This window comes from Podarcis cretensis (genome assembly GCF_951804945.1).
Source record: "Podarcis cretensis genome assembly, chromosome: 5".
In the NCBI taxonomy this organism is placed as follows: Eukaryota; Metazoa; Chordata; class Lepidosauria; order Squamata; family Lacertidae; genus Podarcis; species Podarcis cretensis.
Window position 1 is genome coordinate 38,814,292 of NC_137174.1, and position 26,395 is coordinate 38,840,686.

The 26,395-nt window shown below is 41.1% G+C and overlaps 2 protein-coding genes across 4 annotated transcripts in view; one reads left to right on the plus strand and one right to left on the minus strand.

Moving 5' to 3' along the window:
• The window catches only part of BLNK (B cell linker), a 99,150-nt gene extending 87,809 nt beyond the window's left edge, over nt 1-11,341 (minus strand). Inside the window, exons 1-3 of one of the 3 annotated variants that reach the window (XM_079978435.1) lie at nt 11,280-11,341; nt 10,616-10,697; nt 5,484-5,546 (exon numbers count right to left, since the gene is read on the minus strand). In XM_079978435.1, coding sequence (XP_079834561.1) covers nt 5,484-5,546; nt 10,616-10,618 — 66 coding nt within the window. In that variant the 5' untranslated portion in view covers nt 10,619-10,697; nt 11,280-11,341. Of the gene's footprint in view, nt 1-5,483; nt 5,547-8,329; nt 8,530-10,615; nt 10,698-11,279 lie in introns of those variants that run through there. The other 2 variants (XM_079978433.1, XM_079978434.1) reach the window with 2 other exon arrangements.
• DNTT (DNA nucleotidylexotransferase) overlaps nt 6,613-26,395 on the plus strand; it is a 137,922-nt gene continuing 118,139 nt past the window's right edge. The window contains exon 1 of the mRNA XM_079978454.1: nt 6,613-6,734. Within this exon, the coding sequence (XP_079834580.1) occupies nt 6,661-6,734 (74 nt within the window). The 5' untranslated portion in view covers nt 6,613-6,660. The remainder of the gene's footprint in view (nt 6,735-26,395) is intronic.

Consider the following 26,395-nt stretch of genomic DNA (forward strand, 5'->3'; position numbering starts at 1 on the left):
CCAAGAGGTGTCAATGAGTGGGAATGCTAAGGCTTAAGGACTATGCATCATACAGAAGCATCTTATAGCAAAATAAAGGATACATATGCATTCTGGATTAATATCACACATGGATTAAAAACCCAGCACTGGAAACACATTAAGCCTATGTGTATATGTGTTGACTTTTTAGATGAACCTGCTATATTTTTGCCTTTTTCTCCTCACTCACTTACTTGGCTTATTACAGATCGGTGACAGTTTAGTCATCAACAGTAATGGTTACACAACAATGCTTAACTTGGCTTCTGTCTTATTCTTGTAGGAGGAAATAAAAAGACAAAAATATGTCTTCGCTTTTTATAGTTTGCATTCCATTGGAGGCATATCAACATAGCTTGTTAAAGAGACTAAGAGCAATTGCCGAGGAATGCAAATGTGCTCAACTACAGTGTACCTCGGGTTACAAACACCTCGGGTTACAGACTCCGCTAACCTGGAAGTAGTACTGTTAAGTTGTGGGTGAACATATCAGACGACACAGCGATTCTTCAAACAGCTCTTGTTTATTCACAGGCCAGAACAGAACAGAACTGAAGGGTTCAGCCAGCCTGCTTATATAGAGCTCCACTAGAACGCAACTGTAAGCACTTTCTGTAACTATCCAATCACTGAACGTCACTTTTAATCCCCTATTTGCATATGTGGACCTGAGTGAAAACTATCTACAGTATCCCTCTGCTGGCACAGGGTGAGAACTTCAGTACATAACAAGTACCTCTGGTTAAGAACTTTGCTTCAGAATGAGAACAGAAATCGCACGGCGGCAGCAGCGGGGAAGTGGTACCTCAGTTTAAGAACGGTTTCAGGTTAAGAACGGACCTACAGAACAAATTAAGTTTGAAACCAGAGGTACCACTGTATTAAATCCTCTAAACTCAGGTTTTAAAATAGGTCTCCTCGTTCTGTTTGCTTTAAATGCCGTTTGCTTTAACAACCTTTCCTTGTTAGAACCCTCAGCTTCTTTCTTTGAAAAATGCTAGCAATAGATTACACCAGCCTTTGACTGGGGGCTGATGGGAGTTGCACCAGTCAAAAGGCTTAAAAATGCATCATATAGCGGAGAACAATATGTCAAGGGTAATCCAGAAAGCTTTAAAATAAAGAATAACTCTAAGATGAACAGTAGCCCTTCCTCAACACAGCAAACATAGATTGAAAGTGTTTTGAGGCAGATAGCCAAGCACTGTAAATTCTATCTGTATCTTTTTTTAAAGGCACCATTCCCTCTCTTTATCGGCAGTAGCTGGCATGCTTACAGTACATTAACTAGGCCACGGTTGTCATTGGTAACATCTAGTAAGCATAAATAATGTAGCTCCCTCCTCTACTTAAAGTATTATTGATGATACACACCTTTATATAAAAACACACACACAGTGAAGCAATATCTTGACAGCTATAATAAAGCATTAGGTTCACACTGAACTGCAAGGCAAGTGTTAAACATGTCCCATCGCACTCTACGGTTCTGTCATTCCTCTTTTAAAACCACAAATCTAGAAGGGGAGATCTCTTTCCTCTTTCACTCAATTTATGTTTTGGCCACAGCAGCCAGTGTAAAGCTGAATGCTGAAAACTAACTAGGAAATAAGGTAGCCCTTGGGAATGACTCTATATCCAACTCTACCTCAGAAACACCCTTTCACTGTGGTTCTAAGTGGAAAGTGAGTTTAGTGGCCTCTGAAATCAGCTGCAGCCTGCAAATGAAGGGCATTGGGACTGTCGATGCAGTGCAAGCACTCCCCAGCCGTAAGGGATGTGGGAAGTAGAGGGAGCCAGGAAATATAAAGCTAGCCAAGGAGGTTAAGAAAGAACTACAGATTAAAAGAACTGTTACAGGAATAAACAACTCATTGTCTAAAGAGATTCTCCAAGGTTCTAGCACAGCTGTGTAAGTGCAGGGATGATGCACATACTGAGCATGGGGGTTTCCTCCATTTTGTGTTTTCTATGTTTGAACTAGAAATGGAGGAGACAAAAATGCTTATTTCCTCCACTATTTATTCCATTTTAAAATAACCAATATCAGGCAGAGCAAGTGAGATCTATCAGCCAACCACAGCTTCCTTCTAAATATTCCATTCCCACCCAATAGTCAGTTATTTGAGGCCCCAATTTCGGTACTGCTTACATCTGCAAAAGTCAGGGAACAGTCATATTGCTCTGTTTCCGATCAGAGCATGTCTTGAAACGCCGGCTAACATTTTATACTACAATCCCCCCATGCTGTTTTTTTATTTGTCCCATTCTATGGTTCAAGAAGACCATAGAGTGGGACAAAGAGGATACAGTAATGTGGTGATACCTGCTGCCATGAGAAAAGAAGCAGCTTCCCAGAGAGAGGAAATCATCTGGTACAGGGTTGGTGCTCTTTCCCATATTTTGATTTTGCTGAACTGTTATTAGCTGTTTTGATGAATTTATTGTTGTTTGCTTTATTTATATGTTTCTGTGTTTAATATTATGGTGTTTACAATGTTTCCCCCTCCTAATGCTATTGTGGTTACTGTGAGCTGCTTTGAACTCAACATTTGTTGTTGGAAAAGCAGAATGCAAATATTAAATAAAATCAACCTCCCTTCCCTTTTAGTGTCTGCTTCCTGAGTCAGCCACCTCACACTGCCTCACAGCTGCTTGAATCTAGATCAGAACCTGTGGCCCTCCAGATGTTGTTGGACTACAATTCCCATTATCCTTGACTATATTTTTGGTTCTGCAAGCTGGGGCTGATGGGTATTGGCATCCAGCAACATCTGGAGGACCACACGTTGCCTGTACCTGATCTAGATGTTGAGCCTGCAGGCTAGCACCAATTAGCAACTGTCAGAGGCAACATGCACCAAATCCATCACAGTTTAACAGGAAGGAAAATTATCAGTTTGTCTCACTCCCCTGCTTAAATGGCAGTTTCTATTGCTTCTCTTCACACAGACACGCTGAGGTTACATCATCCTTAGCTGTGGGGGTGAGGCAATGTCTGCTTTTGTGCCGTTTGGAGGACTTAAGAGCAATTGTCTAATGATTACCCTTTTGGCTACCAACAAGCCAGCAGTCTTAAGATGCCATGAGTTTGTCATTGCAACACAGAACTACTACAAAAGCAGTTGGGCTATAATAGGCCCAAGGCGGCTGAGAAATGCGCAAAAGAGCCACACTCTGGATGAATCTGAGTGCCAGTTTTATTACTAAATTTTGTGCTAGTTGTTTTAATTCTGGACCAATTAACTGAAGATCCTTTGGCCTGCTTTATGGCACCATTGGATATTTGCATGGCGTTAATTGCCAGGTTTTAGCGCTCTATCCAATTGAATCGCTCAGACTCATTTTCAATTAACGTGCAGTGTTTGACATATGATCTGAAACTAAACCACCCCCTAGCAATAGTTTTATATGTTTGTTCTGTTACTACACTCTCGTCCCTCAGTAATGAATGTTCAGTGCTCTGAGAAAAATGAAGCCAATTGCGTCTTCTCAGCTTGGCATTTAAAACCCTTTGAATTGAATCAACTGTCTCCTAATTTGGAAAAATGCCTTGCAAAGCAGGACTGTTTCTAATCTATAAAGGGAGGAGGGAGAAATAAAATGCCATTGAAGATATTCTGCCCTCTTGATTTTAATTACAGTGAAATACATACATGTCCAAAGGTTTACTTTGCTTAATTGATTTGATTGCATTATTTTAGGGCTGCCATACTTCTGAATTTTCCCAGACATTAGCAGGATTCCAAAGATGGAATTGATATCCCTGTGGAATTTCCGAAAGGGGGCGCTTTGTCCTGGATCTAGGCAAGTCAATCGGAAAAAAGCTTGACAATTTTGGGGAAGTCTTGGTTTTTACTTTTTGAAAGATGGCAACCCTACATTATTTGGAATCTTAATATTTAATATAATTTAATACGTGTGCAAGGAATGAACAATAGAAGGTAAAAGAAGGTATGGATTTGGGTGAGAAGCAGGACCAGTGTGATGGAGGTTTATGTGTGGAAATAGATGTGGAAAATAAAGGACACATGCCATGGTTCAGTAATAGCCTGTGGGTGACTTCTAAAAAGCCATTTGTTACAAGGAAAGTCCTATTGTCTGGAAGTTTTAAACCAGTCTTGTTTTTGCCAGTGTTTCAGGGAGAGCAAGCTGATATTAGACTTGGGGTGTGGGCACCAATCCCATGGGGAGAAAGCAGTTAGTGCAGTAGGGTGAGGAAGCACAGCTCTGGGCCTTTTTTCAGAGCAGGAGTGCTGTCATCACCCACCCCAGGTGTCTTCGCTGAGGGGGTGACATTTGGCGCGCCGCCTGCCGCGACTCCCAAGCCTACTCCGAGCCGTCAGAAGGGGGGAGCTGCTCCGCTTTGCTAGGGTAATTTGATGGTCCCTCCTTGCTCTGGCAAGTGAATGAGGTGATAACAAGACTTTCAAGTTCTACAATTGTTAGTGACAGATTAGCATTAATGAAGTTGCATTCTCTGACTGTTGGGTTAGGGAGGCACCTAAACTTAGTATAGCTCCTTTATTTATTTTACATGCTCCCTGTACACAGGGGGGAGAGTGTCGCAGGGCACAAGACTAATAATGTTTTCACAACTTTATCCCACTGAACATAGCACATAAAGTGTACTTTTGTTTCCTGATCTGCAGGCTGTTCCCCAACTTTAGAACAAATTCTCTACAGTCATGAGGGCTAAAATCACACTCTTCTAAAAACAAAACCCTCCAGGGAGTCATATTCTGTGCAGATTTCAAGACCGTCAACTGGCAGAGTGCATACAGCCATAAAATGCTAGTTTCTCTTCATGATTCCTGTATGATTAAATTTCATACAGTCTTCCTTCAAGAAGCAGGCTCTGTATATAAAATTAGACACAGACTTACAGTCTAAATAAAGCAAGACTCCTAACAGAAGGGAAGGTCAGTGAAGGGGAAAGGCAGGGAAAGCTTTTTCCAAATATTTTAATTTTAATTTGCGCCTGTATTTGTTTTTCTTTTTCTTTTTAGTTTAAATGAATAGTTCTAGATTTGTAAGCAGCCTAACTTGCACATAACTAATCACTCAGCATTGGCAAAATGCCATCAGAAGAATAAATTTACCACGGATTTGATCTTACATTGTCAACGGTGTTGAGCAATATTAAATTGTGATGAAAAGTGAAAGAGCCCATGAAAGTTCCTCCAGATCTTTTGTCATGTGACATTTCGTCACTTCTTGCAACACAATTGGAAATGAACTCTAAATATATATTGCTTGGCTTATATGTTTAAGGCAAGGTTCACTTTTCTTTGTGTTCATTTTATATTGATATTTTTCTGTTGCCTTCATGCATCTGAGTCTGAATACTGGTGTTACTCTATCAGTGTTATACAGTGTGAGGGCACGATCATTGCTGCTCACTAAAAGGGAGGCCATCTTTCTGTTAACAATTTCTAAGAGAAATTATGAAAAATGCTTACCAAAAACCGAGCTCCGTCTATCTTTAGTTTTTCCACTATCCGGGCACAGTCATGCATCCCACACTGAAAAGGAAGAGGGAGGGAAAGGTGATATTAGAACTGGTGATATGTACATTACACAAACCCTTTAGATGGCTTTCAGGCTGACATAGTGCCTTGAAGAATGTTCGTTTTAAGTACAGTTTCTGTTTATTCTCACAACCACCTTGTGAGGTAAGTTAAGTGAACAGGTGGTGACTGTCATCCAGTAAACTTCATGACTGGGTGGATATTTGAACCTGGGTCTCTACATCCCATTCTGATACTCTGATCCCTGTACCAGACACAGGTCACACGTGTGGCATAAGCAACAGCAATTTGAGACACAACTGGATGGCTGCAGGAGGGCTTATGTCTCCTTTTCTGTGGCTCACATGCCTAAAAACTGTTGGCCATCGTGATACTAGGGAGATTATGCCCCAGGGGCTTAGTCTGGTAAAATAGCCAGTGACACGACCTATTAATAGGCAATTTGGGTAGGATAAGTTTTGTACTAAGTATTTCAGTAGAAAGTTTGCCACAGTTCCTTTTTTTAGAAGATTGCTGGGTCATTTCCTTTGGAGTTGTTTTTTAATTTTACACAACACTATTTTGAAAACGTCATATTTTCTTGACCTGTACCCTGTACCATGGACAGATGTGTTGTATGTCTAGATTTAAAGAGGAAGTTAGCAGGAGTGGAATTTTTTTTGCGGTGCAGACATCCATTGTAGAAATGCAAGGTCAGGGGAAAACAGTACAATAAAATGTGACTTCTAAAAGATCTTGAATTTATAGAAGGAAATAGAAGTGAAAAGCAAACACATTCAGGATTGCCCTGTTTAATGACATAAATACCTCAGTATTATATGCCCCCTTTCTGCTAAATGAGAATATTTTGACAAAAAGGCTTTGTGAGTGCATAGTTCTTGCTTCACTTCCACTTCCACATCCCTATAACCTCTCACCAGGTAGTAAGTGTTGCTAAGTGTGTCAAGGGTTGCAGCTATTCTCTAATTAGCACCATCAGAGGCACTGTGAGATCATACATTCTACAAGGGTGAAAATGACAAGGATGTGATCAGTTTAATAATACTGTCCCCCTGCTTGCTTCAGAAGCCAGGACAGGACAAACTACTGAAGAGGACAAGGCTGCAATATGAGGAGAAGGAAGAAAATAAATATTTATCTGAGTGAGGAAGGGGTGTCTACAGTTATTAGTAAATGTAAAAGGTAAAGGTAAAGGACCCCTGGATAGTTAAGTCCAGTCAAAGGCGACTATGGGGTTGTGGCGCTCATCTCGCTTTTAGGCAGAGGGAGCTGGCATTTGTCCACAGGCAGTTTTCCGGGTCATGTGGCCAACAGGACTAAACCGCTTCTGGGACACCGTGATGAATGCCAGAGCACATGGAAAGGCCATTTACCTTCCCGCCACAGCGGTACCCATTTATCTACTTGCACTGGTATGCTTTCGAATTGCTAGGTTGGCAGGAGCTGGACAGAGCAATGGGAGCTCACCCCATCATACGGATTTGAACCACTGACCTTCCGATCAGCAAGCCCAAGAGGCTCAGTGGTTTAGACTACAGCACCACCTGTGCCCCACATACAATTACCAGCAGTGCTTTTTTTTCTAAAAAAATGTTTAGGGGTACTCTCAGTTTGAATCAAGAAAATCACAATTTTACAGCTCAAATCGGGAAAAATAAATACAGTAAATGGACAAAAGTACAAAGATTCACAAAATTTTTAGGAGTATGTGTACCCCTGTGTCCCTCCCCAGAAAAAAAAAACACTGGTTACCAGTATGGATGTATACACATACACAAGAATATTGTTTTCAGCTGTTATTCCTCTGCTGCCTTGCCTCCGCTGCAGATGAATCTTACAAGCTTTGCTTAGGGCTTGTCCACATTTGAGGAATATTCAGCTGTTAATCCCCACCCTCCAGTAGATTCTCCAAGTGCAGTAGATTCTCCAAGAGCTGGCACAGGAATGGGCAAATCTAACAATTTCAGTTTCTCTCTCTTATCAATCAGCTTTCAACACTGTATAGTACAAGGTTCGGCATGGTGCAGAATGTTTTATTATGTTTTTATACGTTAGAAGCCGCCCAGAGTGGCTGGGGCAACTCAAGTCAGATGGGCAGGGTACAATTATTTATTTATTTTCATTTCATTCATGCCAGTGTGCATTTTTTTTAAAAAAAATCTTCATAAAATCAATCATTTTAGTGCACATTTTCCCAAATGTAAACATCTATGTACATATTTTTGCCTAACATAAACTTGTATTGCAAAGCAATTTCCCCTAATATAACTTACAGCCTGGTGAGCCCCTTGAAGCTGTCAGCTGACTTGTTAGGTGTCACATGGCCACCATAGCTGGGGGGGGGTGATCCCCTTCAAGAATTCTTGAACCCTGCATCTTGCATGGCCAGGCAGGTCCTTGTGTTGAGGGTAAGAGGGGAGGGTGCAGGCAGTTTTGAAGTCAAGAATATGAGTCTGCTCATGGCTGCATGTAGAGGAGGATCTTGAAGTTGAAATGTTACGTATGTTAACTGTTCTGCACCCAGATTCATATTCCTAATGGCAATCTGACAACTGTACATGTTGTGATAACATTCAGTATAACACAAGCGACTAATGAAATATTCCCTTTCTTGGTACTTTAGGCTAATAATAGAAGAATTTCACAGGCATATTGCCTCTGAGAGCTTGCCACAATGTCTTCAAAAATAATGGAGGAATGTTACATCAACTCTTTAACCGTGCCCGCCTCTTAATCTTGGACATTCAATTGTCTAGAATATCATATCAGTCCAGTACCTGTCTCAGGAGATCTGCCACTTGAATAGCAGTCCAAGTCTCACATTCTTCCCGGAAGGGTAGTTTTGTGGCCATGCTGGGTCACCCAACAAGGGCAAACTGACCTGCTTCTTCTGGTAAAGCAGAAACTGTTTGCTTTACTAAACATTACTGAGAGATTCTGGAAGTTATTAGAGGAAGTGTTCTTTGCAACTTTCCCCCCCTCCCTGTGGTCGTCATTGCTTAAAGCTACACATCCATTTACAGTGGCTGCACAGTTGTTAGTGTGATCATTTCACATTTCATTCAGTGGCAGTCATTCTGCTCATAAGCTGCGATGAACATGACAAGGAGGCAAAGATGTCTCACCACTCAACGCAAAGCAAAAATCAAAAGCATATCCACCATCAACAGCAAGTTTAGATAATGGTGTATTGCCGATGTGACGTTTACTGGAGTAAATGTACTGGTTTTGTATGTAGGAAATCTTTTATCTTGTTATCTTGAGTTTTTCAGTGTTACTGTTTATCAAATCACATCTTAAAATACATATTGCTGGAAGCCTTGATTTCTGCCATTCTGTTTCATGTAAGTGTATGTATGAATATGTTATAACGAATGTTTGCAACCCCAGATAAATTTGTGAATGTCCAGAAATTCAGAGATGTGCCAGTAAATGCCGACAACCTATCCCTATTAAAATTTATTGTCAACATTCACTGCTGGAAAAAAGAAGAGAGAAACAGATGTACTGTATTTTTAGAATCCACAAAATTAATTTGGGATTTTCAGCACTCACATTCTGTGTTCTTCAACTTAGCTCCAGGTGGCATCCTTTGGGGGTACTGAGATTGGCATCTCCTGGGAACAGAGCCTTTTTAGTTGTTGCTCTTACATTACTTTTCTTGAAAAGAAGCCCATTTATGGTTTTCTTTAGTTTGCTTTTGGAGATGACTTAAAGTATGTTCATTCTGTCTGGCATTTGGGGACTAACTCAAGGTGTTTTCATTGTTGTTTCCTCGCTTTTGTTTTTGTTTCTATTATTTTTCTGTATTGTGTTTTACATGACAGTAAAGCTGTTCATGAGAAGAGAAGACTCCCTGGAGAAGACCCTGATGTTGGGAAAGATGGAGGGCACAAGGAGAAGGGGGCGACAGAGGACGAGATGGTTGGATAGTGTTTTCGAGGTTACCAGCATGAGTCTGACCAAGCTGCGGGGGGCAGTGGAGGACAGGAGTGCCTGGCGTTCTCTGGTCCATGGGGTCACGAAGAGTCGGACACGACTAAACGACTAAACAACAACAAAGCTGTTCAAGCTACCCTGAGAACATATGTGTTAAAATGTGGAGCGGAAATGCCATAAACAAGCAAACAAAATAAGCCTCCTTAATGATGTTCATGATAAAATAGATGCACAAACCTGAGTGAGGACCTGTCCCCCCCCAAAAAAACCCCCAAAACTTCATGGCAAAATTGGCCTTGAAGAGATTGTATCCTTCAAGGCCAGTTCTTTCATTGCAGTTCACATTGGGGCATTGCTAGGTGGAAACTGGGCTTTGAGAGCATCTCCTATGAGCTTCCCATTAGCCAAGCCTACTGTGTAGAACTTTTTCTGGTCCCCACCAAACACACACACACAAACTAAGGTTAGTTTGACAACACTAGGCACTAGGGATAGATGAATCAACCTATTTCAGCCATCTCAGGTTCACATTCTGTTAATTTTTTTGAACGTCACACACACAAAAATCACATGTTGAATGTATTCTTTCCACAAAATGTGCATTTTTTTTGGCATGCATTTCCTCTTCAGATATCCTCTGCATGCATTTATGTACTCAACTATAACGTGAATTTGGAGAAGTACAGAAACCTGAAGAGGAAACTGCCTTCTGGTGCATTAAGTGTATATCAGGTCAGTTTGCTTAAAAATGCAGGTCAAACCAAGTCTTCAGATGTCCCTACTTGCGACCAACATATTCCTGCTTCCAAAGCAAATTCCGGTACTTAAGTCACACTGGTGATCACAGAGTTCTGCAGTTGTTGTTGTTGTTACTATGCCCCATGTCATTAATGTGCACTGCATAATCAGAATTAGGAACATAGGTCCCTTCTCCCAATGAGCTTACAGTCTAAAATAGATGGTGCAGAAAACAGAGCTGCATTTGTGTAAGCTAAATCCCACTATGTTCTTATAAATATAATTATACAGCTATAGAAGCAGCATTTTTAAAGATCAGTCAGTAACAAGCACATTGCATTTTTGTGGAAGAAGTGGAAGAAGAAAAAGATACAATGGAACCTTACCATTTAGAAATAAAGCTGGAAGAATGAAGTTATCACTCATTTTGACAGGAATCAGCTTGTTTCGTTCGGGAATCCTGAGTCACTGTGACATGACAAATGTAAAAGTTTCCATCAAGACTGGAGGGCGAGGATATTCTGTTCCACATCCTGCTTTTCCTTTTCCTGTTTAGTATTTTCTGTGCTAATATATATTTTAAAGACTGAAGTAATTACTTTAAAGTCAGGTCTCAATCTCCCATTCCTATGTTGGAGTTTTTGTATTTAGAGGGATTGACGCAAGCATATTTCTTGTCTTTTTTTAAAAAATCCAAACTATTTAAAACTCCTCTTCCACTTAACAGGAAGCAAATTCCTAAGTCTTGTTTACATGGATTGACTACTGTAGTCGTTAAAGTAATTTCTCACTGTACCCATTAAAGCAGCAGTTAATTGGAAATTATACTGTTAACCTACTTGCTAAATTGTAGCAACTTGCTCCCATGGGTGTTTTATCAAGCATTCAACATATGAAATATGCAACATCCTTTAAAATCAATATTGGCATTACAGAAGCAGCAACTATCAATGCACTGTGGTTATTTAAAGCATAAATGCATTTTATTAACAAGCCTAATGCAGACAGATATGAAGATACTGTGTATAGAGTATTTAAAGAACAACTTACCACATACAAGTGTTCTTCTTAGTCATCAAACTGCTTAAAGTCCAGAGGAGTTGCTTTGTCTATTATTCCTCTGAAAGCTAACTGTTCTGTGTGTTTGGAGGATGATTGACAAGCTAGCTGTGCCCAGTGGGAGGGAAACAAGAAGCCTTTAAATTCATAAAACTAGTTCAGGGAATGCATTGCATAAAACCCCGTGCAATATCCCCAGGAAGATCAATTATTATAATCCTCTTTGCAAAATTCACTGATAGCTTTCATTGGTGCCTGAATAGGTCTGGCATTTTAACATTTAAATTCCCAGTTCTGTGCTGAAAATTAATTAGTGAAATTTGCTTATATTTCTTGAAACCGCCCACTTAATTTTGCTATGTGGAACTGAGAACTGGGTGGGAGGGGCCATGAGATGCTACGTTTTGGAGTAAAATAGGTGTGTATTACTATTAAGTACACTGTGTGCCACATGCAAAAGGCTGTTGGAGCGACAATGTTCCCCTAGTACCAGGACAGTGCTAGGAGCAAGAGGTGAATGGTTACACGCTTCTGCCATATTTGCCCTGCACATGTAGTCTGCTTCCTTCACTAAAGGAGAAAAGACAGTTACTAGACTATGTTGTGTAACATTAATTCGATATAGCAGATCAGGCTTCCTCAACCTCGGCCCTCCAGATATTTTTGGCCTACAACTCCCATGATCCCTAGCTAGCAGGACCAGTGGTCAGAGATGATGGGAATTGTAGTCTCAAAACATCTGGAGGGCCAAGGTTGAGGAAGCCTGTGGTAGATGCTTCTCAGAGGATCTGCTTGAACCAGTGATGTTTTTGGGTGAAACTGGTGTCATCATTTGCACCAAATATCGCTTTAAATTAAATGTGTTTGAAATTGTATCCACGTAATCCCCTGCCCCACATCATAAAAAGTACTATGGGCAGTATTAATGATCATGATTAAGCTAGGTCCATTAATTTCAATGGGTCTACTCTGAGAAAAACCTAGGTGAATACCACCCTCTATCAGCAAGGGCATGGCAAATGTTTGATGTGGAGGGTGCTTTCAAACTAGGGATGGGCAAATCTGTTGATTTTAGTTTTTCTCAGTGTCTTGGTTTTCCAGTCTTAAGTTCAGTTCTCCACATTAGGGATGGACTCAATTTTTTGCAACCGTCGAGCTTTCATTCAAACGGAGACAGATTTGCTTGATTACGAATGTCAACTGCAGTTGCCGAGTTAATGCTTTTCTCTAAAGGATTTTTTCAGTATTTAGAGGAACCTATTCCTGTGATCACTGCAGTAAAAAGGGCTGCTTTATGGTGAATGCAGCAACCAATTTCTATGTCAAAACTATTTTTCTCCTTTGAAGAGGATTCCTATATACTCTGCTTATGGCAGCCATTAACATGCTTTATCTTCCCTTCCTCTTTGCTATCTTTCAAATCCTGTTTGCTAGCTAGCTAGTCAGCCATGTATGTCATTGGTGGTAGTGGGAGATGGTAGGAAAACTGAAATGGGGCTTCATGCCTCAGAGTTTAATCAAGAAAACAGGTCATTCTGAGTTACGCAAGTTTTATTCAGTGTTCTCATCTCTCATTCTCACTTTGTCATGTTTTTCATTTAGTTCTTATAAAGAAAATAATCCAGGTACTTTTTCACCACTGAGGAGAAGGATAGACAGTTTTTGTTTTCATTTGAAATGTGAATGTTACTGAACTTTTTTTTTTACAATGCTTTTTTATATTGAGCAAGTAGTTCTTTATAAAAATGAGAGACACAGAATGCATATACAGTACACCATACCCTGCCTTGGCCAAGGGTGGACAGATCTTAAAAAAAATATTTTGTGTGTGCAAGACAAAAGATCGAAATCTTTTTGCCAGTCAAAAGATCAAAATCCTGCTTTTACAAGAGACCAAACCCCTACAAGTAAAACGAATGGTTTCAGGAGCAAGCTTACAGCTTGCTTTAAGGCACAGTCCTAAGCATGGCTACTCAGTCAGTCCTATTCCATTCAATGGGGCTTACTCCCAGGCAAAAATGGTTCAAACTTCAGCCTTAGTATATTGGCTGTGAAAGAGCGTGAACATCACCCATTCCAACATCTAGACAGACTACATAAATGAGGATCCATGATTGAGGAATGAGGATAAATCAAATTGACAAAAAAGAGGAAAGGCATAATTGTTACTTTGAACTATCAAATGACCACAAGAATGAATTGTCCTTTCAAGCTGAGTGAGATAACCAGCCTTTCCTGAAAGAGGAAACAAACTGCAGGAAGGTGTGATTATTGAGGTTTAAGGTGAAGAAAAAACTTCGTTTTGCTGAGAAAAAAGTTGGGGAAGACTGCAGGGGCACAATAACACCTGTGGAGATGACAGCCAAAGATTCACATTAGCAGACCTTCAGTTGTGCAATCAATTGTTTTTGTGGCAGACAAAATACAGTCGGTCACTTGCACCAGTTTCGCAAAAAACCCAACAACACAATTTGGCATCAGGTTAAAAGGCATTTTGCAAACCAAATGACATCAATGAGCCTTACTTGCACAAGGTAATTCCAAAAATGAAAGGATGCTAAAATTCCAGTGTTCAACCCCTACCCCACATTTCCACATCAGTTTTCTTTAAGTCTCCATGAAATTTTAACAGTTTGTTAGTGCAATTTTCTCCTAATATGCACATATGTATATATTGCAATATTTATGAAATTTTGCCTTACACACATATTTTTTGCAAAGCCATTTCCTCAAATATAAAGCATTGTTGATGTTATTTTCACTAATATATGCATTTTTTAAAAAAAATGAACACTCTACCTAGTTTATGCATTTTTGTGCACATTATGTGGCTGGAGATTCACAGTGCAAAATTCAGAGAAGTGTGACTTTTGAAGCGTGCCTCTGTTGGGGTTTTCCTATTGTATTAGAAACTGCAAATTAGGTAGGTTTCACCTTGAAATGCAAACTGAATCAAATTCCCCGACCCCCATCCCTCTTTCAAACAAATGCTACCTCTCGTGCCACCTGAGGAGATACAGAGCCATTACCTGATAATTGAACCATCTCAATTATGTACGTTTGAATGCACATAACCCAGGTCATGGTCTACCTTCATGTAGGCCCAAACACCCACAGTTGGAAAGATAAACATTAGAGCCCCATAGAGCTCCACAGAACCCCATTCTCCTGCAGTGTGTGCCAGGCTGCTTATGTTAGGAATACATTCTTTAAAGAAAGAGAGAAGGTTCCTTTAAGTTTAAAAAAGCGTTCAAGAAGTTTCTTCAATGTGTGGGAGTGGCAGCTTAATTGGTATCAGATAGAGATGCAGTTAAAAGGCGGATGCAGTTAAAAGTCCTGATACTATGACTTTGCAGTATCAGGACCATTTATCATAAGACTAAAAGTATACCCTGCCGATGAAGGAGGAAGAGTGTAAATAGTTTGTAAATAGTAGCAACTAAAATGTTTGTAGCACCTGGAAATGCTTGCATAAAGTACAGTAATTTTTCACTGTGCATTTGAGCTTGTCTGCAGTTCTGTCGTCTGCCGCCAGGGAAACTCTGCTAGAGCTTTGGGAAGCGGTTATAGTCGGTAGCCTCTAATAGTTTATTGGGAACGGGAGGCCCATGTGCACCTCTGTAGCCGTTCATCAAGGAGGAGGCACAACATTGGTCTGGATGCGACAAGTGATGGCTGGTGCCCATTTGTGACTGGTAGGGGAGAAGACAAAGAGACAAACAGGAGATGGAACAAGAGCAATGGCAGCAGACCAACCAATTCAACCCTTGTCTTATTATGCATATCAATGGTCCTTTCTATTTATTTATTTTTACAAAGTTTATACTTATCAAAGTCACCTCACCCAGTAACATTCTGCCCCACCGTGGTGAGATGTATGGCATTTCTAAATTTGCCTCTATACACACCTCAAATTTATATGCAAGTCTCAGTTCTTGTTTGTGATGGGACAGGGGCCTCAATTCGCTCACAGTGTCCTGGGCCCAGAAAATTCTGCTGGCATCCCTGTTCCCAGGTAAATGTTAAAACCATTATAATCTGCCTTAGTTACTACTCCATCATAAATTCATGGTTATGTTAGTACGGCTGGGGAAAAAAAAATATTGTACGTCACCCTCTTGCTACTTATGCATCAAGAATTCCGTTTCATCTTTCACTTTTTAACGATTGTTGCTGAAATGCTCAGTTGTGGTTTTGTGTGCGTGTGTATTTCAATGTGCTTTTCAATTTAATTGGGCAATTTCTTTGAATTATATTTGTTCTTTGGCTGCAGTCATATCTTGGGCTTTTCAGAGTCTCTGTTGTGTATACTGTTTATGGCAATTGGTTGATGTTGATATCAAAACCCCACTCAAAAGGAATTTGCAAAATCTATGATAAAAAAAGAAAAAAAAATGTATTGTGAAAATAACAGGGCTGTGCCGAATGTTTTCCTGTTAACATTTGTGGGATGAACACTGTACTTTTTTTATTCAAGAGTCACAAAATGTCCCTGAAAACCTTGGGTGGTATCCAATGCAGCTGTTCTACTGGTGCTTTGCTATCCTTTTCTTTTCCCTGTCTCCCCAAGGGCACCCTGAGGATCTGCTGAAGAAGGCTGGAGGATCCCAGAGTTTCTTATGAAGAGGGATTGATGGTTAAATCACTCTAGGAATTGTACCCTTCTGGGGGGAAACAGGCATCTCCTAACAACTCTTGGCACCCTTAACTAACTACAGTTCCCAGGATACTCTGGGAGAAGCCCTGATTGTTTAAAGTGGCAGCTTAAATGTTAGGATGTCTGGATGTGGCCTAGACATCTATAGGATGTTTCAGCCAACAATGCTGCAATACTCCAATGTTGTAGCTGGAAACCACTGGCGCTTGCTCAAAGGGCACACACAATGGCAATATCGATTCAGCAAGAAAATTCTTGCTAAGCATGAAATGAGCTTTCAACTTAAGACTTTATTTAAAGATGATATGTAGCTCTTGGTTATAAGCCGCATGGCGTCTAACACAGTGTTTTGATTGATTAAGCAGCACTTTAAAGCCAGGGAATTGGGATTAAAGGAGCTCTGATTGCAGTTGCTCCACGTGCTTTTTTTTCTGCTTCAGCAGCTCAGGTTCAAAAAGCTGTGTCAACAGTATGCTAGGAATAATACCTTAATCTCCACCGAGCCTTTTACAAGAACAGTAAAAATTTCATGTGAATCTAATAAAAACAACATAAAAACACATTACTGCTTTATACTGACCAATATTGCCAGAACAGTTGCGGTGGTATTTCCTCCCTGACAAGTCCAATTGTTAAATTTGTTAGCTTATGTTGTGTGTAAAAATGCACTAGATGATAATCAATGAATAACTGGCCAGTGAACATTGGGAAAAATCAATGTTAAAGGATTCTTTTTATTTTTGTTTTACAAAAACCAATAATGTTGGAACTGCGTAATGTCAATACCCATTCTCTTCTCTTTTAACTCTCTTATCTCTTTTGTTGTTGATCCTTAATGGGTCAGGGAGGGATTTACATTTCAGAATTATTGTCTCCTGCTGTATTGAAGCGCCAGCTCTACATTATTACCTCAGTATGGAGAGGAAAATGTAATCCCCATACCCCTTAGGGAGCTCATCCATTTGCCAGTTTAGGATATCTACAAACAAAAACAAAACTTTTATTTTAAAGCATGGAGTAAGTTTGTTTCTATCAAGGACATTTTGTCATCAAAAGATGTCTATCACAGTGTATCACTCTGATACCAGCATTGGGGACAGGAGGTCGAAGACTTTTTTTGGCAAGGGGCCCTAGAGTTGGTGACCTTGTTCTCATGCAAGGTTAAACCATAGTTCAGTAGTGGAAGCTGTGATGGTAAAGGTAAAGGACTCCTGGATGGTGAAGTCCAGTCAAAGGCGACTATGGGGTTGTGGCGCTCATCTCAACAAGGGAGCCAGCGTTTGTCCACAGGCAGCTTTCTGGGTCATGTGGCCAGCATGACAAAACTGCTTCTGGCGCAATGGAACACCGTGATGAAAACCAGAACACACACAAATGCCATTTACCTTCCTGCCGCAGCGGTACCTATTTATCTACTTGCACTGGTGTGTTTTCGAACTGCTAGGTTGGCAGGAGCAACGGGAGCTCACCCTGTCACGGGGATTTGAACCGCCGACCTTCTGATCGGCAAGCCCAAGAGGCTCAGTGGTTTAGACCACAGCTCCACCTGTATCCCATGGAAGCTGTGATGACACGGCAGTGACTCAGCTTTAGGTGAGGTCAGGTGAGTACTGGCACTCCCACCATGCTGTCTGCTACCACCATAGTTAAAAATGAAACTATGTTTTGTTTTTCAAGTTTTGATAAAAAAACTTTCATTTAAAAAGCCCTCTAAAATATGGTTAAATGTGAATAAGCAGTGTGCTGGTGTGTGCTGTTTAAAGATCCCTGCTTTATTCCACTCCCACTCCTGACTTTGCCATGTTGGATGGGGAGGTGTGCAGGGCAGGGGGGATAAACTAGAGGCTGGATTTCCATCATGTGTGAACCAGCCCTCATGAGTTGTTTCACTCCCAAACAAATAATGAGTGGGAGCTAATCTTTGTTCTTTCCTCCTCATCCACATGAAACCATAGTTAATTTTTAAAATATCTTAAAATACTTGCTAAATATATTTTAAAAGATTTTCACCCCAAAAACTTGCCTTTGACAAGTGAATTTGGAGATGGGGCTTTGAAATCTCCCCCATTCCCCAACCTCCTCCTCTCATTCCACAGTTAGGAAGAGCTGTTTGACTTCTTCCTCACAAAAGGGAATAACCAGCCCTTGCTCTGGCCCTGCTAGACAGTTCAGTGGGCTCTGGTTGCTATACCTCGTTGCTTTGCAGATCAAACGCCAGTTCTTGATTTGCAGGGGTCTCTTAAGAGGACCCCAAAGGTGAATTCCATGCTGTTTGCCACAAAAATATATTTCAGTTTGAAATCTCTTTGGTGTTCTCTTTAGAATCTCTTGATTTTTGCTCACTCCACCTGACGTGGTTGCATGCTGCACCAGAAAATACTGCACAAAAGGGTCTTGTGTTGACTTGGCCTGCAGAAAGGTCTTTCCATTTGTGCAATATTGCATGGCTTGACTATGTAATAGCACCATTGATTCAGATTACAGCAGCTTTAGCACATCTTAAATGCTTCCTCATTCCATTCATTTGGTTTTTTTGTTTGGGGGCATGAAAACTAGAGAGGGGACATTGTCTGGGTTTGGATCTTTCAGATTGATAAACATGTCCTGGATGTGCACACAGAACATTTCTCCGCCAAGCCTTTGCCACTCTCCATAACCGACAAATTACCGCTAGTGCAATTGTGAAGAATGAAGGCCCTTAGCAAGTACATTTCACGGAAATAAAATCCTTCGCTGGCAAATGCTTTGATTAGCTAAAACAATTCCTTCTCTCTTTCTCTCTCTTTCCTCTCTCTCATACAACAATTTAGACTGATTTAAGATGATAAATGGTTGTTGTTAGCTTGATTCGATAAACATTCTCTAAAAAAATACATTAGGCCTGGCTTCGGAAGGATGGATGGATGCATAAAACAAAATTTGCCAAAGTATATCTGAATAACACCAGACATCATTCTTACGTGTGTACAGGGCTGGCTCAAGAAATTCAGTTATTTGAGGCAAAGATGGCCTCCACTTTCATGTATGCAAACGGATCTAACAGGCACTTAAACCTCACTTCAACACCTAGTAGAGGGCCATTGTCTTGAAAACAATGCTTGCTCAAATGCAGAAGGTATCTAAGAGAGTGCAGGTCATGGCACAATATAAATAAAAAATATTTTTTTATTTGTACCCCGCCCTCCCTGGTTGGAGCCAGGCTAGGAGCGGCTAACATCATATAAGTAATACAATATGCATAAAAACAAGCAATCAATCGATTGAAATGCATCCCAAAATTAATTCAAATAAATTAAAATTAAAACTGAACAAATGACAGTCCTCAGGTTAAAATTGAAAGCGGTTAATACTCGCCTGGACCAACTGTTTCCACTGAGATTATAAGGACCTGTGAACGGGCTGGGAAACCTCCTTCATGCTTGTTCTTGTACAAAGAGAAAATGAGTCCAACTGCTGTATTTGCTCCATGCCCCTCAGCATCGGCCACCTGAGGTGACCATCTCACTCTGCCTAATGACAGGGCCGTCCGGGTAGAAAGAGAAAACTAAATAATTGCACTGGATCTGAACTTGCCTCTGAGGGTACTTCCAGACAGGGGGTTTATTGTGAGACGGGTGCTCCCAATGCATGAAAATCTTTAGCACTATCTAACAGATATCACTGGCATCAAAATGGCAGCCTGCATCCTCCTGCTGCCTTTGCTATTCAACCTGGATATACCCTTTCTGCTAAAAGTGTGATACATTAAAAATACCACACCGGTTGCCTACAATCTAATGACCTATTAGGTGCCTGTCCGGAAGCATCCTAAGAAACTACATATTTACAGAGCACGTTATTGGAATGCACATCTCCTGCTGTGAAAGATATTACAGTAACCCGGGCAGTAAAGTCATAGTATGCGCTGCTCTCTCTATACTGCTGAAGTTTGCTTTTTTTCAGAAAACCAGGAAGAGCCCAAGGATAAAGCAATAAAGGTTTCCCACCTTGCCTCCCAAGCTGCAGAAGGAAGTTACTAAATCAGTAATAAACTATGTAGGCTGACTTATTTATTTTAAGCTTTATTTTTTTACCCCGTTGACCATCCTCCAGTGCATAATAAGCACAGCAAAAGAAATAGCACATCATTAAACCAAGTAAAATAAATAAATAAATGCATGTGGTTTTTAATAGCCTTATTTAAAAGGTGGCAGCGATGGCATTTTGCCTAGCTGGCTTCTTCTTCGCAGAGCAGTTGGCTGCATCAGCCTCTGAGGGAAAGAGGGGCCAGTCCTAGCTGCTGAAAGCGAGAGGCAGAGGTGTCAGTGGTGACAGCTGGCCTTTCTGGCTGTCCCTGCTGCTTCCAGATACTGAAATGCTCTCCTCTATTTCAGTTGCTGGAAAGGGCAGGAGGGGAAAAGAGGCATTCATATCCTGCCTCTGGGCTTCCCACAGGCATCTGGTTGGCCACTGCGAGAAGAGGATACCAGACTAGGCTGGCCATGGGCCTGATCCAGCAGGGCTGTTCTTCTGTTTGTTTGGGTGCGTAGGTGGGAGGAAGATGAAATGCTCACACTACTGGCTGAACAGCCATCTCCACGTTTGTAGAGTAGATGGGAGACCAGGGGCATCTGCAGGATCCCCCCCCCCCAAGAGATTTTTAAAATAATAATAATAAAAACATTAAAAGTGTGAAGTCAGGCTGATTTCTTAGAAAAATTGCGAACAAGAGTGCATGTGCATTTTCTATAATAGCTGAATTTATACAAATGCTTGAAACGTCCTTGTTTAAAACAATGAAGTCTGGGAATCTGTGGAATAATAATAATAATAATAATAATAATAATAATAATAATAATAATAATTATTTATACCCCGCCCATCTGGCTGGGTTTTCCCAGCCACTCAGGGCGGCTCCGAACAGAATGTTAAAAGCACAATAAAACATCAAACATTAAAAACTGTTATTCTAAAGCAGCAATGCAGCAGCAAGCAAAGGCTCTAGCAGCTCAGTCAGCTGCTTGTGGCTGGAAAGCCAAACAGGAAGTTTGTGACTGTTGCCATGGAAACAAAGGGGCAGTCCATTCTCCTTATTGAGCACAGGATGTGAGCTCAGTGTGTGTCATATGACCTGTACAGGATGTACATGGGTGGAGTTTATTCTTACTGCTGTTGAGTGCAGATATGTTTCTCTGTACTGATGTAAAGGACAGAAATAAAAGATGTAAATAGATTTCTGTCTGCTTCTTTCCCCTCCCTGGGGACACCAAAGGGGAGAGAGAAGGAACGGTGTGTTTTTCTCACAGCCTGAGAAAAATCGCCGAGACCTCGCCAGCTTATCTGCCGGGAGTAGCAGCCGGGAGGTCGCCAAGGAATATCTGCCGGTGCCTACGCTGTGGCATATTCCTCTGACCCAGGCAGAGCAAAAACTTCCCTAAACAGGGCTGCCTTCAGATGTCTTTTAAAGGTAAGATAGTTTATTTCCTTGACATCTGATGGGAGGGCATTCCACAGGGCGGGTGCCACTACCGAGAAGGCCCTCTGCCTGGTTCCCTGTAACTTCACTTCTCGCAGTGAGGGAACCGCCAGAAGGCCCTCAGAGCTGGACCTCAGTGTCTGGGTTGAATGATGGGGGTGGAGATGCTCCTTCAGCTATACTGGGCTGAGGCCATTTAGGGCTTTAAAGGTCAGCACCAACACTTTGAATGGTGCTCAGAAATGTACTGGGAGCCAATGGAGGTCTTTCTGTTGCTGTCTCCCCTGTGGATATCCATGGGTGTGTACTTTAACTTTTTTTAAAAAAAGTATTATCTTCACTATACTGGAAAATGTAACTGGATGGCAGGGTGGGGGAGATCATTGCTCAAATGCTCTTATGAACTGGCCCTCAGCCCAAAGCCAGTACACGACAGATTGCTGCCTGAGGCGAAAGACAAGATGGCACCCATCTCATTCCACATATAGAATCTGACCAGACTGACTGTTTGAAACTTACTTTGATGTAGGAATTGCAGTGAGGGGGCATCCTCGACTGCATCTGTTTTGGAATAGAAATGATGGCTTCATGCCCCAAAGTGAAAACTAAGGCTTAATTTGTTCTTAAGTATTTTAAAGAAGGTGCAATAGGTCACTCAGGTTGTTGAGCGAATTAACAGCTCTTGATTGTTCTAACAGCTGGATGGTGCTTTTAAGTTACTTGCAAGCTGTGGATTTTGCTGAAAATTCTTTCCTGGGTGGGCAGTGTCAGTGACCGTCAAAGCATAATTCTGACAATGAATTATGAGTTCAGCAGGGGGAAAAAGGCTTCCTTTAAATTTTTGGTCATAGAGTTATTGCAAATCAACTTCATGGAATGATCAAAGGTTCTAGAATTTTGAGGCAAAGTCAAACAGTAAGTTAATATCCATTTGAGTTAGGAGATATTGCCTGAGAATTAGTTATCATTGCTAAATGGACCCTCTGCTTAGGGAGATTGCATAACTTAATAATGCCAAATGGCAAGAGCTGAACTGGTTTTGGATATTAAAATCGCTGGACTAGAAACTCCTGTTTGGCTGAGGTTGGTGGGGCAATGTCCTATTTGCTCTAATAGACTAGCGTCCACTAACTACAGACCCAAGATTTACCTGTAGGTCCAGATCTACCTTCTTTTAAAATACAGTGGTACCTCAGGTTACATACGCTTCAGGTTACAGACTCTGCTAACCCAGAAATAGTGCTTCAGGTTAAGAACTTTGCTTCAGGATGAGAACAGAAATCATGCTCCGGCGGCGCGGCAGCAGCAGGAGGCCCCATTAGCTAAAGTGGTGCTTCAGGTTAAGAACAGTTTCAGGTTAAGTATGGACCTCTGGAATGAATTAAGTACTTAACCCGAGGTACCACTGTACAGCAGGTAATTTGTAACTGGGCCCTTTGCACACCCAGTGGTTTATTATTGTTTAACATACTTAGCAGGGAATGTCAAACCACCTGAGAACATCTGATACCTTCCCAACATGTGCTTAAAAAGATTGGATGTGTTTAAAGAACACATACCTTTTCTTTACCTGCTGATGCATCTTTATTTGTTTGACTCCTTTCTTCTGCACGCAGTTTTGTTTTTTCTCTCCCTCACAAACTTTAATAGGGAAGGAGTGATGCAAAAAGTGGAACCAAAGCGTTCCGTGCAGATTTCATGGGAACCAGAAGGGGGAGATCACGAGCTTGCTCTGCGTTCCTTGTTAATGTGAAAGCGATGCTTTCATTTTCTGTGACCCAGAGATTTAAAATTCAGAACAAATTTACCCACCAGGTGATAGCAGTAAATGCTTTTTATATGTTCCTGATTGGTAGTAAATCAAGTAATTAAAAATGATTCTTGATCCTATATGGAATTCAAATGCCCACGTGTAACATATAGTGGTATTTATTCACTATTCAACTGATTCACTATAACTGAAATTAAACTGTTGTCAAACTCTGCTAAGATATTTTGTTTGAAATTATTAGATGCCCCTCTTGTTTCCCAGCTTTCTCCTCTATCCCAAGTTAACCTAACAATTACGGTGGTATCTAAAGGTATTGAGAATTTCCATTGCAAATCAGATTGAAATGCTCAGATTACTGGAGATAGAGAAAATAAAATAAAATAAATAGCCATAGGTCTCTTTACAGAGCAATTATAGGTATGTTTAAAGGTACCCCTGACCATTAGGTCCAGTCACGGACGACTCTGGGGTTGCGGTGCTCATCTTGCTTTATTGGCCGAGGGAGCCGGTGTACAGCTTCTGGGTCATGTGGCCAGCATGACTAAGCCACTTCTGGTGAACCAGAGCAGTGCATGGAAACACTGTTTACCTTCTCGCTGGAGCGGTACCTATTTATCGACTTGCACTTTGACGTGCTTTCGAACTGCTAGGTAAGCAGGAGCTGGGACCAAACAGCGGGAGCTCATCCCGTCGTGGGGATTTGAACGCCGACCTTCTGATTGGCAAGCCCTAGGCTCTGTGGTTTAGACTTCAAAGTAAATCCTAGTGAGTACATCTTGGGAAGAATGCATAGCTTGGCATCTTCAGGCCATTGGAAAATGGTTCTGGAGAAACACACACAGATTCCCCCCCCCCCCCCAATTTACGTAATAATGACACTGAGTGAGTGAATTTAATGTATGGCAATCATAACATGGCAATCATGAAATATTTTTCTCTGGCAAGAGATAATGCCCATTTGAAATTCAGAGTTATAGCGAAGAAGAAAGTGGAACTAAAAAAACCTTCACACAAAACACATGGGAGATCAATGGGTATTACCTAGGGTAGATAGAGCATATATCTCCTAGGTAATAATGTTTCTCAACAGATGGAAGTGATCATTTAGGAATGCAATGTTCTTTAAGGGCTCAGTGCCATTGCAAATGGCCTTTAAAGCATCTGGCTCTGCCCCATGTGAATGTCATGCAAGGGGATTGAATGATATATTAGTGACTGAGTATACACCATACAGCTAAAGTGCATTTAAAGCACACCATCCCCAAGAATCCTGTTAAGGACTCTGTAAGGGGTGGACTATAGTTCCCCAGATTCTTTCTTTGGGTGTGTGAGAGCATTAAGTGTATATAGTGTCTATGCTGCCATTGTCCTTAGCGATACAATTTTTACTTTCTTACCTGTCAACATTTGCCTTTTGGGGCTCAGATGTCTAATGCAATCTGAAATCAACAATGAGCAAATGTGATCACTCACTGAAATGATCAAATGCCAACCTAGAAAACATCTCCAGGACTTTCCTGTGTCTCCTTCCCCCTTGCAGGAACGGTAGCCAACACCCACTCTAAAGGTAGTTTAAACCATCTTGAAGAGAGTCACAACTGAAGAGTGTAAGTAGCTAAAAACACAAAATGCGGCACTTTCAAAAATACAGATCTTGTTGGACAGCAAAGTCTAGGTGCTCTTTATTAGATGGGCGCTGATTCACATAGCCTGCTTTCTCTTGCTCCAAAAGGAGTCTTTGACTGAGCTACTTCTAAGTACATCTTTACCCCTGTTTTACAAAAAGTTATCATGACGTTTATGAACTCTTCTTTGTCTAGACTATGCAAATATGCATTATTTCAAAGGTATGTGGCCTGCTCTGGCCAAATCTTCATTTTGTCAGAATTCACAAGGTTCCTTTTTTGATGCTGAAGGGTATGGAGTTTTACTGTTGAAACTGATACTTGAGGTTCATATTTGTCAGACATATTAACAAAGGTTTGTTTAATCTTTTCCCAACCTGCATGGCAGGTATGGGAAGCCTTTTGTCCTCAGGGTGTTGCTGAACTGCAACTCCCATCAGCCCCAGCAAGTGAGGCCTATGGCCAGGGATGATGGGAGTTGTAATTTACAAATTCCGAAGGACCAAAAGTCCCCCACACCAGCTGTACTGTGCTGATAACCAACCTTCCTCCTTTTAATACCCTAGTTCCCTGAATAATAACAGGGAACCATGACTTAGTTCATACAACTATAATCTCTGGCCACTCTTTGTATAGTACCCGCCCCTCCAAATCTTCAAAGAAACTACTCCACCTGCAGTGCTAATGGACACATGTGTTAACTCGTGCACACAAACACCAATCGGAGGGCATTTAACTCTGCCAACTTGTATAGCACTGCATGCATTGCTGTTGGATAGCCACCAGATGGGCACAGAAGGATGTGAACAAAGCAAATATAATTAAGAGTGGCAGAGGATAATTTAGTGTTGCTTTAACTCATCTATGAAAGTGTGCCACAGGACAATTAATATGTGCAATGCCCTTCTTTGCCAGAGGTGCCAGCTGACATAGTTCTGTCTCATAAAACATCTGCACGATATATAATAGATTGGTCAATTATTTCAAATCTTCCATTAGTAGGAAAGTAATTATAATGAGAACCTACACCTACCTGGCTTATAATTAAGTACATTTCATTTCTTCTTTAAATGTTGTATCAAATTAACACAAGGTGACTTAAGTGGCATGCTTATCACAGGCACGAAGCCCGATATAAACTTCTGTGCACATCTTTAGCCTCTTAACAATGGTGAGCAGCCTCGCTATGATGTCTTCAACCATGCAAAACACAGCAAAATCTCAGACAACTTCCACCCTTCAGGGAATAAATGTGGGATTGCAATACAACAGGGTTGGGGAATTTGACCTCCCATTATCCTGACTCTTGGCCATGCAGATTGGGACTGGGAGGAATTGAGAGCCAACAACATCTGGTTCCTCATCCCTGCAATGATCACCTTGAACAGGGATTGAGAACTTTTGGTCCTACAGATGTCATTGAACTGTATCAGCTCCAGCAAGCATGACCAATGGTTAGGGAGGATGATGGGAGCTGTAGTTGTAGAAACATCTGTAGAGCCTCTGTCTCCCCATTCCTGAGTTTATATATAACTTGGCTTCCAGCCTTCTCTATGTCATGATAAGAGACCAGGCACTACAAACTCATATAAACTAGTT